The 14,691-nt window shown below is 48.2% G+C and overlaps 1 protein-coding gene across 11 annotated transcripts in view; it reads right to left on the bottom strand.

The window, feature by feature from the left end:
* Positions 1-14,691, bottom strand: part of RAD17 (RAD17 checkpoint clamp loader component) — a 91,585-nt gene that overhangs the window by 70,100 nt on the left and 6,794 nt on the right. For all 11 annotated transcript variants that reach the window (XM_033926976.1, XM_033927068.1, XM_033927156.1 and 8 more), the window contains exons 2-3: positions 9,057-9,159; positions 7,914-8,159 (exon numbers count right to left, since the gene is read on the bottom strand). In XM_033926976.1, the coding sequence (XP_033782867.1) occupies positions 7,914-8,159; positions 9,057-9,098 (288 nt within the window). In that variant the 5' untranslated portion in view covers positions 9,099-9,159. The remainder of the gene's footprint in view (positions 1-7,913; positions 8,160-9,056; positions 9,160-14,691) is intronic.

Here is a 14,691-nt window from a genome sequence, read left to right as displayed (position 1 = left end):
TATTTAGCACCAATTAGAAGTTACATGCATGACTTGGGGCTGGATTCACTAACCTGCCCGATGGGGTCCGATCCGGGCAGATCTGACAAATTCACGAAACTAAAATATGCAGATGGGGGCAATCAGAACGCCCTCATCTGCCTGCATGGATCCAGACCATAGGAGCAGCGATTTTTTTTTTTAGTAGTTTTGAACCCTGTGAGCCCATGGTTTTAACCCACGGGTTAAAACCATGGGCTCACAGGGCAGGGAAGGGCAATGCAGGGCGGCAGGACTTCGGGGAGATTTTAACTAGTGGATTCACGCCGACTCTCCTGCTTCTCCTGCTCTATCAAGTCCTTATTTCTCCTCCCTCGCCACAGACTGAACCAAACGCCGGCACCACCACTGACCCCAACCCGTGGATCCCAGAAAGCTGATCCCGCTCTTTCCAGCTGCCATCCTCACCTTGCTGCTGTAATGTGGAGCACGAGAGAAAAAGTTCCTTGCGCTCACAGCTGATAAAAAAAGAGCAAGGAACTAAACTAACCAGTTACCAAGGCTAATAAAAAGATAAATGGAGCCCGTGGTTTTAACCCACTTAGAGCCGGCGGGCCTTTATCATTTAATAAACTGTTTTGAAAAAAAAAATCATGGGTTTGAACTGCAGGGAAGGGTGGGAGAGTCGAGGCAGGCAGGAAATCATGGCAGTTCAAGGCAGGCAGGAGAAGAGCATCAGAAAGACGAGCAGCAGGAGATAAGAAGCAGGGCAGCATTCAGGGCGAGCAGGCAGGAGAGATTGCAGGGCTTCCAGTCAGAAAGACGTTTTCGACTGATCCCCGGCAGTCGCTTCTTCAGGTGATCGGCCAGCCCAGTCGGTTCAGAAATTTGGTGTTGTGAATCGTGTCGCTGTCCAATCTGCATGTGTTTCACCTCATTTGCATGCACAGATTCGAAGCCGATCGCAGGAGAGGTAAGTGAATCAGGCCGGATGGAAATCTGATAGTAAAGGGGTCGCAAACCGATCGGTACACGATCGGTTTGCTTTGTGAATCTAGCCCTTGGTAAGCACATTCTATAAAGTGCTGCACATCAAGTGTGCGAATTTGAAAGGGGGTGTAGCCAGGGGAGGAGCATGGGCAGATTGTGAACATTCCTAAAAGTTAGGCATACTGTTATACAATAATTCCAATCCATGTACAATTTAGGCACAGATATTAAGGTCTGGTTTTTCTTGGCTTAAATGGGAACACCTAAAAGTTATGATGCGAACTGGTGCCTAGTGTAATTTTATAAGATGCTTGTATCGTTTATAGAACTGCATTAAGCGCTGTTCTAGTTGGAGCCAATTTTATGGGTGTCACATATATAATATGGCCCTTAGTACATATCTAGTTACCCAGAACCTCATTCACTAAGTATATTCAAGTCACAAAATCTCTACAGCCAGATCCAAACCATGTCCTACAGTAACACTATCATCTTCTCCCTCAATGGAGCCCACAGAAATGGAAAGGAGAAATTAGGTTCTTACCTGCTAATTTACTTTCTTTTAGCTTCTCCAGACCAGTAGAGGTTAATCTTTACGAATGGGTATATATCCAATCATGACCAGCAGGTGGAGACTGAAAACAAAACTTTGGGACAGTATATACTATCCTCCCCTCTCTATTTCCCTCAGTCTGCCGAATAGCCAAGCAGAACCAAGAACTGGAAAACAGAAAGAAAACAATACTCCAAACAGGAGTAACAAATAACATACCCAAATGCTGTTGGAAAATGCAGAGGAGAAATACCCGAAGGAAAATGTCCCCACAGCTCGCCAGCTAAGCCAACCGAGCCACAGCCGCTGTTCTTTAATTCTCCCCGGCCCTAGAAAAATACTAGAACCCGCAGCAAAAAACAAAAACTGCCCGCGAAACAGCCCCAACAACAACAACAGACAGGGTGAGGACCTCTACTGGTCTGGAGAAGCTAAAAGAAAGTAAATTAGCAGGTAAGAACCTAATTTCTCCTTCTTTAGCACTCTCCAGACCAGTAGAGGTTAATCTTTATGAATGGGACGTACCAAAGCAGTCCCTCTCACGGGCGGGACCCCCGAAGGGCCGATACCAGAACACGCTCACCGAACACCGCGTCCCGACGCGCCTGAACATATACCCGATAATGCCTAACAAATGAATGCAAGGAGGACCAAACCGCCGCCTTACAAATATCCACCGGAGGCACGAGCGACGACTCAGCCCAAGAAGCCGCCTGACCCCGAGTGGAATGAGCCTTGAGAAACTCCGGAACCGGCTTCTGACTCAGAAGATAAGCGGAAGCAATCGTCTCCTTAATCCAGCGCGCAATAGTAGCCTTAGAAGCTCCAGCCCCCCGACGAGGACCCGCCAGAAGGACAAAGAGATGATCGGAGCTCCGAAAATCCCGGGTCCGCTGCACATAAGCGCGGAGGACCCGACCGACATCCAACTTGCGCAGCTGCCGTTGCTCAGAAGAACCCTCCCGACTACCCAAGACCGGGAGGACCACCGATTGATTGACATGAAAAGGAGAAACTACTTTCGGCAGAAAGGAAGGAACAGGCCGCAAAACAACCCGCTCCCTCGAAAATTCCAGGAAGAGAGCCCTACAAGAGAAAGCCTGTAGCTCAGAAACCCGCCTAGCGGAAGTAATGGCCACCAAAAAGACCGACTTCAGCGTAAGGTCCTTCAAAGAACAGCCATCCAACGGCTCGAAAGGCGGGCGCACCAGAACCGAGAGAACCAGATTGAGATCCCAAGAGGGAATCGAGGGCCGAATGGGAGGCCTGAGCAACTTGGCCGCCCGAAGAAAGCGAATTACATCAGGAATGGCCGACAAACGCTGACCTGTCACCAGCCCCCGAAAAGCCGACAGGGCCGCCAGTTGAACCCGGAGAGAAGACCAAGCTAGGCCTCTATCCAGGCCATCCTGCAAGAACTCTAGAATGAGAGGCAGGGAAGCGCAAAAAGAGACCACTCCCCGCGCCCGGCACCATTCCTCAAAAAGACGCCAAACCCGCACATAAGCCCTAGAGGTAGAAAGCCTCCGGGACCCCAAAAGTGTAGAGATCACCTTATCTGAATATCCCTTCTTACTCAGGCGGCCCCTTTCAAAAGCCAAGCCGTAAGACAAAAGGGAGACGGGTCGAACATGGGAATGGGACCCTGCGTCAGGAGATCGCACACGAGAGGCAGAGGAAGAGGATCCGCCACCAGATGCCTCACCAGATCCGCATACCACGGACGACGAGGCCAATCCGGAGCCACCAAAACCACCAGCCCCGGGTGGCGAACAATGCGAAGCAGTACTCTGCCCACTAATGGCCAAGGAGGGAACACATACAACAGCCCCTCCGTTGGCCATGGCTGGACCAGAGCATCCAGACCCTCGGCCAGACCATCCCTGCGACGACTGAAGAAGCGGGGTACTTTGGCGTTGCCACTTGTGGCCATCAGATCCATCAGGGGCTGCCCCCAAGCCCGCACTATCAACTGAAACGCCACGGCGCCGAGACACCACTCTCCCGGATCCAAGAAGTGACGACTGAGGAAGTCCGCCTGAACGTTTTCTACCCCGGCAATGTGAGAGGCCGAGATGTCCAGAAGATGCGACTCCGCCCAAACCATGAGCTGAGCCGCCTCCTGCGCCACCTGAGTGCTCTTGGTGCCCCCCTGACGATTGACATAAGCCACCGCCGTGGCATTGTTCGACAGGACTCTGACCGACTTGCCCAACAAAAGGGAGTGGAAAGCCAACAGCGCCAGCCGGACCGCTCTGGTCTCCAACACGTTGATCGACCAGGAGGCCTCCTCCGCGGACCAGGTACCCTGAGCTGAGTGACCCAGATACTGAGCCCCCCAACCCAGGAGACTCGCATCCGTAAGGAGCACCGTCCACTGCGGAAGATCCAGAACCACCCCCTGAACTAGGTGAGGGGTCTGGAGCCACCAACGTAGACTGCAGCGCGCCAAGCCTCGCAGGGGAACCAGAACATCCATCCCGTGCCTCTGGGGAGACCACCTCCGCAGCAGAGCATACTGGAGAGGACGCATGTGGGCCCGCGCCCACCTCACCACGTCCTGGGATGCCGCCATCGACCCCAAGACCTGGAGGAAATCTCGCGCCCGAGGACACCGGGACGCCAAAAGCAGGCGAATCTGAGATTGCAATTTGCTCACCCGGGCCTCTGGGAGGAAGACCCTCCCCAAGGAGGTGTCGAACAGCACCCCTAGGTACTCCAGACGCTGAGCCGGGACCAACCGGCTCTTGGAAAGGTTGACCACCCAGCCCAGCGACCGGAGAAACTCCACCACCCGAGCCGTAACCCGGGAGCTTTCCTGCAACGACTTTGCCCGAATTAACCAGTCGTCCAGGTAGGGGTGTACCAGGATGCCCTCCGACCGCAAGGCTGCCGCGACGACCACCATCACCTTGGTGAACGTCCGGGGAGCTGTGGCCAGCCCAAAGGGAAGCGCACAGAACTGATAGTGCCGACCCAAGATCGCAAAGCGCAGGAAACGCTGATGAGAGGCCCGAATGGGAACATGCAAGTAGGCCTCCGTCAGATCGAGAGAAGTGAGAAACTCCCCCGGCTGAACCGCCAGAATGACCGACCGCAGAGTTTCCATACGGAAAGAGGGAATCTTGAGAGCCCTGTTGACCCCTTTCAAATCGAGGATGGGCCGAAAGGTCCCCTCCTTCTTGGGCACCACAAAGTAAATGGAGTACCTTCCCGTGCCCCACTCCAGAGGGGGCACTGGCACAACTGCCCTGAGATCTAGCAAGCGCTGAAGGGTCTGGCGAAAAGCCTGCGTCTTCCCAGGAGTCTGACATGGAGAAGCGAGGAAAAAATCCGGCAGAGAGCGGGCGAACTCCAGGGCATAACCGTCCCGCACCACCTCCAGGACCCACTGATCGGACGTGATCTCGGCCCATTTGGGGAAAAAGTCGCGCAGCCGGGCCCCCACCGGAACCAACGGGGGCGCCGGCAAGGCTTCATTGTGCAGGACGGGAAGCGGGGGAACCGGCGGAGGGATTCCCTGCCCCCCGACGGGCCCCCCGAAAGGGCTGCATGCGCTGGAAGAACCGACCCCGGGAAAACCCCGGAGACTGGAAAGAAGCAGCCCCACGCCCAGGGCGATACTTGCGAAATTCCCGCAAACGCCCCCGGGCCGCACCACCCCGAGACGCAGGGCGGGCACGGTCCTCCGGCAGACGGGGAACTTTCGAGTCCGACAGAGTCTGAATCAACTTATCCAAGTCCTCTCCAAATAAAAACGACCCCCGAAAGGGAAATTTAGTAAGCTTAGCTTTGGACGCAGCATCCGCCGCCCAAGCGCGCAGCCACAACACACGCCTTGCGGCCACGCCAAAAGCCATAGACTTAGCCGAGATCCGCACCAAGTCATATAGAGCATCTGAGAGGAAAGAGGCAGCCATCTCAATCTTCGCTACCTCCTGATCCACCAGAGACCAGTCATCAGACTCTCGATCCAAGACACGCTCCGCCCACCGAAACACGGCGCGAGCGACCAGTCCCCCACAAATAGCCGCCTGGACCCCAAAAGCAGAAAGCTGAAAATTTTGCTTAAGAATGTTCTCCAACTTGCGCTCCTCAGAGTCCCGCAAGGCAGAACCGCCCTCAAAAGGCACGGTATGCCGCTTGGAAATTGCCGAGACCACCGCATCCACGACTGGCGAAGCTAACGTAGCCCGATCCCCTTCAGGAATGGGATACAGGCGAGCCATGCTGCGCGCCAGCCGAAACGGCGTCTCCGGCGTTTTCCACTGCTCCAGAATAATATCCCGAATATCCTGATGCATAGGAAAAGAGCGGGAAACGGAACGGATCCCCCGTAACAGAGGGTCCCCCACACGCGGAGTCTCCGGCGGCGCGTCCTCAAAACGCAAAACCGAAGAAACCTGTTGAATAAGGTCAGGCAGCTCATCTCTCTGAAAAAGGCGCACCACGGACGCCTCTTCACCGACGAACGGGAAACCCGACAACCCGCCGCCAGCTTCCGTCCCCTCCAGAGGGTCCTGGAATTCCTCAGAAGGGTCCAGGTCCTCCTCCAGACCGACACGTTCCTCCGACCACAAATATTCGTCCCACGACACCCGCGGACACTTGAACAAGGGAGGCGGCGGAGGGGACGTCACGCCAGACGAGAGAGGCAAAGCCGCAGGGAGCACGGAGGAAACCCCACCCCCCGAAACCCCCTGGGCGCAACCGGGACCCCCAGCCGCCTGAAAATAGGCTCTGCATAAAGAAAAAAAGAAATCGGGAGAAAAACCCCCCGAGGGTCCCAAGGGACTCCCTGCCACAGCAGGGGACCCAGCAGAAACCTGCCCCTGCATAGTCAAAACAGGGGGAAGGTCACCTGAGGTGGAAGACAAAATGGAGGGGTCAGACAGAGAAGATGGCGGTTTTCCCGCCAAAAAAGCTCCCTCCATAGCCTGAAGCGGCTGAGAGACCTGAACAGTCTCAGCCGCTAAAGCAGGCAAGCCGGCATCAGCTGTCAAAAAATCAGCTGAGAGGGAATCCTCTAAAACCCGACCGTCGGCGGCTCGGGGAATCCCTCCGTGGCCGGACGGAGAAGACCGGGCTTCTCCACCGTTCCCTGCCGACTCGCGAGGCACCATCGGCGGGGAGCTCTGGGCGCCTGCAGCCGCTGCCGACGGAGCTCCTCCACCGCACCGGCCTGAACACCGCTTGCACAGGCCGGCCGCGAGTGCCTCGCGTCTGGAGCACAATGAGCACTTTTTCCCTTTAGAAGTGCTCATTGCTCCATACGCGACCTAGCTGTAAAAAAGTGCCGGTTAGTTGAAAAAATACAGTAAAATACAGTTTTCTTAAAGGGAAACAACCCTCCAGACCAGCACTACCTCAGGATTTTTTTTTTTTTTTTTAACAGAACAGACTCCACAGGCTCTCGAAGCAATATGCCTTGCTTGATTTAGGGGGCAAGGCTTACTGCTGAGGCTCCTCTAAAAAAATGTGGGGAGGTGGAGGAAGTGGGGGGAGGGACCCCGCTCGAGACCCGCCGGGTTTGACACCCCCGAGGTCGGACGAACCCCCAAACAGAGTCCGCCCAAGCTCCGTCCGGCCAAAAACAGGGACAATAAACCCCCTAAACAAATTCCAACAGCCCTACCAAGGGAGATGGGTACAGATCACATCAACACCTGCTGGAGACTGAAAGAAGACTGAGGGAAATAGAGAGGGGAGGATAGTATATACTGTCCCAAAGTTTTGTTTTCAGTCTCCACCTGCTGGTCATGATTGGATATATACCCATTCGTAAAGATTAACCTCTACTGGTCTGGAGAGTGCTAAAGAAAAAGTTATTAGTTAGGTTTGTTATGTCCATGATGACAAATTATTTAATTATTCATCAATGCAAGACCTAGGGCCAATGGCAGCCCCTGGAGACCTCCGAGGTGGCCCCTATTGTCTTTCTGGGGGGTTTTTCCCCTGCTACTCTGCTTCTCTATTGAGGGGGGGGGTAGAGCTAAGTAGACAAATGGGAATGCATTTGAAAATATTCACAAGCTCAAGGATACTCCCCCAATGAAGTCTGAAGGTGAGCTGGTAGGGATGCATATCATTGGTCAGCAGTGTTGTAGACCCACATGGGAAGATATTTGGGAGCTTTCCCAAATCTCGTTAGAATCCAAAGTGGCCCTAGCTTAAAATTTAATGAATTATTATATTTACCTTTATTTATTAGGATTTATTTACTGCCTTTTAAATAAAATATCACCCATAGTAATGAAAAGCAAATATTACCTAGATTTCCAATTGCAACAACATTAAAACATAGTTAACTTTAATATAATAACTTCCAAATCAGGACACAGTTAATGCAACTTCCGTATACTGACACAAAAGGCCAGTCTAGTTTTCATACCTGTGTTTCTGGTTTGTATTTGACAACCCATGGATCATTTTCAATTTGGCTAGATGATTTCTCTCTGGAAAAATATTTTGATCTCTTTGTTTTTTGAAATTCGCTATGGCTGCTGTTAATAAATAAGGGGTGTTCTTTATTTTTCTGCTGTCTTCTCACCAGCCCTGATGGTTTGGTTTGAGGAGCAAATGAGGAATTTGAGATTCCACACAAATCTTCAAATGATGGTTCTACCCAATCTGTTAACTGAAAGGAATACATGTGAAAAGTACAATATTAACATTTCAGATACTCAGTAACTCAATATTTGTCACATAGCTTTGGATTATACAAATTTTGTATTTGTTTGCAATTATAATGCAGTAGAATTAGAAAAGTTTCAAAGAGGAGCAACCAAAATGATAAAGGGGACAGAACTCCTCTTGTATGAGGAAAGACTAAAGAGGTTGGTGCTCTTCTGCTTAGAAAAGAGATGGTTAAGGGAGGATATGATAGAGGTCTACAAAATCCTGTGTGGTAGAGAATATTAAGGGCTCCTTTTACGAAGCCACGTTAGCAGTTTAATGCGCGTAATAGCGCGCGTTAAATTGATGGCCGCGCTAGCCGCTACTGCTTCCTCTTGAGCAGGCGGTAGTTTTTCGGCTAGCGCAGGGGTTAGCGCACGCTAAAAAGGTGCGTGCAATAAAGCCGCTAACGCGGCTTTGTAAAAGGAACCCTAAGAGTGAATCAATTTTTCACCCTTTCCAAAAGTACAAAAACCAGGGGACACTCAATTAAATTACATGGGAATATTTTTTAAAACAAATAGGAGGAAATATTTTTTTACTCAAAGAATAGTTAAGCTCTGGAACTCGTTGCCAGAGAAGGCGGATGCAGTGGTTAGTGTGGCTAGGTTTAAGAACAGTTTGGACAAGTTCCTGGAGGAAAAGTCCATAGTCTCTTATTCAGACAGACATGGAGGAAGCCACTGCTTGCCCTGGATCGGTAGCATGGAATGTTGCTACTATTTGGGTTTCTGCCAGGTACTGCGACCTAGATTGGCCACTATTGGAAACAAGAGACTGGGCTAGATGACCATTGGTGGTCTACCCCAGTATGGCTGTTCTTATTTCTCTCTTCATGTTTTGCTTAGAAATCATATACCTTAGCAGAAGCTATCTTGCTCCTGTAAGAAGTTGTTGACATTATCAGCTATGACAACTCCCATCCGCAACACAACACTTGAGCATATCAAACTAAGAATGACCTGGAAAAAAATAAAATTAAAATGTATACAAAGATACTTTACTGATTAAAGGAAACATCAAAATAAATTATTGTCCATGATTACCAAGGATATTAAAGATGTAAACATTTTCATCACTTTAGAACCATCAAAAAAGGGATGTACTGTATAGGGCCTGAATGGTAGCTCTGCAGTTTTAAGGCACACTTTAAGCAACATTTTCAAGTGGGCTTTTGCATCCATGATGCTCATACTAGCATTGCTGAAACTAGCTTAAAACGTTGTGCAGGACTGCCAAAAATTAGTACTTTTCATCAATTACTGTCAGCTTTATGAGCAGCTAAAAATTACATTTTATTCACTGCTGTACCAGCAGCCAGTGGCTTGTTGGTCTAGGGCAGGGGTGTCAAAGTCCCTCCTTGAAGGCCGCAATCCTGTCGGGTTTTCAGGATTTCCCCAATGAATATGCATGAGATCCTATTAGCATACAATGAAAGCAGTGCATGCAAATAGATCTCATGCACATTCATTGGGGAAATCCTGAAAACCCGACTGGATTGCGGCCCTCGAGGAGGGACTTTGACACCCTTGGTCTAGGGGTATGATTTTCGCTCTGGGTTAGAGAGGTCCTGGGTTCAATTCCCAGACAAGTCCCTCAATTTCTAGGACAGATTCAAGGTGACAGAAGGGCATGGCTTGGTACTAGTCATACTTTTCAAAAATTACAAAGACTAGGGGCTCCTTTTACTAAGCTGTGTTAGCGTTTTTAGAGCACGCATTTTAGCGTGTGCTAAACCCACGCTACGTGGCTAGAACTAACATCAGCTCAATGCTGGCATTAGCGTCTAGCACGCGTGGCAATTTAGTGCGCGCTTTTCCACACGCTAATGCCCTAACGCAGCTTAGTAAAAGGAGCCCTAGAGGACACTCGATGAAATTGTAGGGAAATACTTTTAATATTTTTTCACTCAGAGAATAATTAAGCTCTGGAACGCGTTGCCAGAGGTTGTGGTTTTAAGAAAGGTTTGGACAAATTGGAAAAAGCCCATAGTCTGTTATTAAGACATGGGAGAAGCCTCTGCTCGCCCTGGATCAGTAGCATGGAATGCTGCTACTCTTTGGGTTTTGGCCAGGTACTAGTGACCTTGATTGGCCACCATGAGAATGGGCTACTGGGCTTGATGGACCATTGGGCTGACCCAGTAAGGCTGTTCTTATGTTAAGGGGGTCTAGCTCAGCGACTATTGAAACTAAGGATCTGATATTTTGGGAAAGTTTATTAATGCTAGTTCTGCATACAAATTTTGAACAAAATCTGAGACATAATAGTGGGGAGTTTTTTTTAAAATTATTACTACTATTTTAGACCACTTGGTATGGAATGACGCAGTTTGTTGTGACAGATTTTGACCAGTTTATCAACTGCTATAGCTGCAGAACAAAATTAGATACAGACTTAAGATTTTTAGATTATCCTTGCACTGGACACTGCATTGTCAAATTTGCAGCAATTCACTATGAATAACAGCATCAGAACATCCCTTCAAATTTTGTACCATTGACTCAAGGGCTGAAATTTGTTCCTGCTGAAGATGTTGGGATTGTGGGTTCAGAGAGGGCAATTTTTCCCTTAGGGCTGTTTCTGGAATAAAAAACAGTCTATTGCAGGAAGGGCAGACAGAGCGGGCAACTATAATAAGCTGACGGCTCTTGCAGACTGCACAGCTTGTGCCTGCAGGCATGTTCAGCCTCATAAGTGCCTGGGAGTTGCAGGGAAGCCCAAAGAAGGAACACCTATAGAGGGTGTATAGGCTACAAGGGGCAGGAGATAAGGACCCGTGCCTTTCTGGAAGGATGCTGAAGACCATGACTGGAGGGGGGAGAGACAGCAGAGCAAAGGCTCAGTGCTCAACCAGATCCAATCCAGGAATCAGGTAACATGGGAGTGGCCATTAGGCTCAGCCAGCATTACAGAGAGTTAAGCCAGGGACCAGGAGCATCAACCTGAACAACTTACCAGCTGCTACAGTTAAAGAAAAATATTGGAACTTGCCCACAACACCAGGTTATACCAGCAAGTTCATGGGAAAAGCCTAACATTTTCTTTACCTCCATCTGTGATAATACCCACTTGCTGAGAACGGTGCAGCCTTAGATGACAAGGAAGCAGTTATTTGTGCTAAAAACTACTAACTTATAGAAAAGTAATAAATCTTGTTTCATTGTGCTCTGGCTTGCCTCAGACCCGCAATTACCTCAAGGTGACATCACTGCCGGTTAACACCGATAGTGCAAGGTGCTTGCTTGGATTAGTAATTCCTCCTAGTTCTCTCTCTCTTAACTCATAACCTTGGACAAACTATTTTTGTTATATCTTTTTCATTTCAGCATTCTCTTCACATATCTGCAAGCTCTCAAACCTCTCTCCCCATACGCATTCTTGATGAGAAAAATATTGCTCTAATTCAGTGGTTCTTAACCTGGGTTCGACCGAACCCCAGGGGTTCGGTGAGTCAGTCTCGCGGGTTCGGCGGAGGTCAAAATACACCTCCGACTCATATAGCGCTTCCGTCACTTTCAATCATCTATCAGTTATTCAGTTATTTTGATCAAGACTGATCGTGTACTTGGTTTCTTGATCTATTAATCTGTAACTAACGCCTTATATACATCAATCAATTCTTGATCAAAATTTGTGATTTAACTGATAGATGATTGAACGTGACCGAAGCGCTTATGATTCGTGATGAAACGCCCCGCTTGTCCATAATTGGCTGCAGGTGATCACGCAACATCGCTTGGCCTATCTGTGCTGCAGGGGATTTGATGCACACAGTAGTCGAATTGTAACTGTTGTAATGGTACATCGTGTGATACCTATATTTTAATCCCTTACTAACTATGTCGAGCAAAATACGAAAGTGGTCGGACGAATATGTACAATATGGATTCACATGTATAACGGAACGTGATGGGAGTCAGCGTCCTAATTGCATGATTTGCAATGCCAAGTTGAGTAATTCTAGTCTAGCTCCGGCAAAACTAAGGGAACACTTCCTTAAGCTGCATGGAGATGGAAAATACAAGAACAAAATGCTCGCTGAATTCAAGGTGAAGAGAGCAAGATTCGATGAAAAGGCTACTCTGCCTGTTCTCGGCTTTGTACCCCTCAACAAACCGATCCTTACAGCATCGTACGAAGTTGCTTACCTGATCGCAAAGCAGGGCAAACCACACACCATTGGTGAAACACTCATAAAACCAGCTGTGTTGAAGATGGCGAATATCATGCTGGGAAAAGCAGCTGAAGTTCAGTTATCTGAAATTCCTCTTTCAAATGACATCATCAGCAACAGAATAGAGGACATGAGCAAAGACATCTTGGCTCAAGTAGTTGCAGATCTGATTTCAAGCCCGGCAAAATTCAGCCTTCAACTCGATGAGACCAGAGACATTTCCAATCTAAGCCAGCTTACAGTATTCGTGCGCTATGTGAAAGACGATGTGATAAAGGAAGATTTTTTATTTTGTAAGCCTCTTACAACAACAACTAAGGCAACTGATGTGAAGAAACTTGTGGATGACTTCTTCAAAGACAACAATCTTTCGTGGTATATGGTTTCTGCAGTTTGTTCGGACGGAGCTCCAGCCATGCTCGGAAGAAAGTCCGGTTTTGGTGCGCTAGTGAATGCCGATGCACCACACATCATTGTTACGCATTGCATTCTGCACAGGCATGTGTTGGCAACAAAAACCTTGCCTCCAAAACTGGCAGAAGTTTTAAAAATTGTTGTGGAATGCGTGAACTATGTGCGAAATAATGCTCTGAAGCACCGCATCTGCAAGGAGCTGTGTAAAGAAATGGGATCTGAATTCGAGGTACTTCTGTACCATTCTAATGTTCGGTGGTTATCCCGGGGACAGGTGCTGAATCGTGTTTTTGCCTTGCGTGTGGAATTAGCTCTGTTTTTGCAAGAGCAGCAACATTGTCATGCAGATTGCTTTAAAAATTCTGAGTTCATTCTCATTTTAGCGTACATGGCTGATATCTTTGCAGCTCTCAATCATCTCAATAAGCAGATGCAGGGTGGTGGAGTCAACATCATCGAAGCGGAAGAAAACCTGAAAGCTTTTCAAAAAAAGCTACCATTATGGAAACGACGAACAGAAAACGATAACTTCGCAAACTTTCCCCTGCTAGACAACTGTGTAAGTAAGATCGAAGATGTATCTGGAATCGGAGACATTTCTGTACCCGCGGAACTGAAGCAAACTATTGCCACGCACTTAGATGAGCTTGCAAAGTCTCTCGACGGATACTTCCCTACAAGAGAGTCATATCCAGCATGGGTGAGACAGCCGTTCATGTTTAGTGTTGAGACAACAGATGTCAATGATGAATACCTCGATGAAATCATTGAAATTCAGCAGAGCCAGGTTCAACAGCAACTCTTCAGAACAACAACGCTCTCAACGTTTTGGTGTCAACAACTGGTAACGTACCCTGTTATTGCTAAGAAAGCTCTGGAAATTTTCATACCGTTTGTTACAACATATCTTTGCGAGCAATCCTTTTTGAGGATGCTGGACATAAAAATGAAGAAAAGGAACAGACTTTGTTGCGAAAATGACATGAGAGTGGCACTTGCCAAGGTAAAGCTGCACATTTCTGAACTGATCTCTGAGAGGCAACAGCAGAAGTCACACTGATTTGCAGTAAATTTCATTATTATGTTATTATTATTTGAAATATAGGAGAACTTTTTTGTTTTCAAAATTGATATTATTTTTTCCCTCACTGTATACCTATGTTTTGAATTTGTAAAAATCATATTTTATTTTTCCAATAAAGAAGGGTTCGGTGAACACGCATATGAAACTGGTGGGGTTCAGTACCTCCAACAAGGTTAAGAACCACTGCTCTAATTTCTTTTGCAAATCATGATCTTCCTCCCTCCCCCTCCTCCTCTTAATACTGTTTCACTTAATGAAGAAACAGACCAACTACACACTTATCAGAAATCATCAATGAACATGCTCCTTACCAGCCAGGATCTAATACAAGACCTGTGAAAGCCCCCTGGTACTTTCCGTCACTCTGCCTACTAAAATCTTATGTGCGTAGATCAGAGAGACTCTGGAGAAAAACAAGAACTCCCTCTGCTATCTCTATATTCAAAACTAGATACAGTAAGGGCTCCTTTTATTAAGCCGCGCTAGCGGGGTTAACCCGCATGACTTTTCATCTCCCGCTAACCCCTGTGCTGGCCTAAAAACTACCGCCTGCTCAAGAGGAGGCGGTAGCAGCTAGCGCGGCCGGCGGTATTACGCGCGTTAAACCGCTAGCGCGCCTTTGTAAAAGGAGCCCTAAGTATTGAAGTGCTCTTAGACACAGTAAGAAAGAATACTTTAATCGCCATCTCTCACGTGCCATAAACCGGCCATATGTACTTTATTTCACAAGATTTTTCCAAAATTTGTAATGAACCCTGAATATGATCCTAGATTTCTCTCGTTGGATTCTTTAGCCCAAGCATGGGAAAACAAAATGGA

This window comes from Geotrypetes seraphini, chromosome 1 (assembly GCF_902459505.1).
Source record: "Geotrypetes seraphini chromosome 1, aGeoSer1.1, whole genome shotgun sequence".
Lineage (NCBI taxonomy): Eukaryota > Metazoa > Chordata > Amphibia > Gymnophiona > Dermophiidae > Geotrypetes > Geotrypetes seraphini.
The sequence above is the reverse complement of the archived record's forward strand: the minus strand, read 5'-3'. Positions and strand labels throughout refer to the sequence as shown.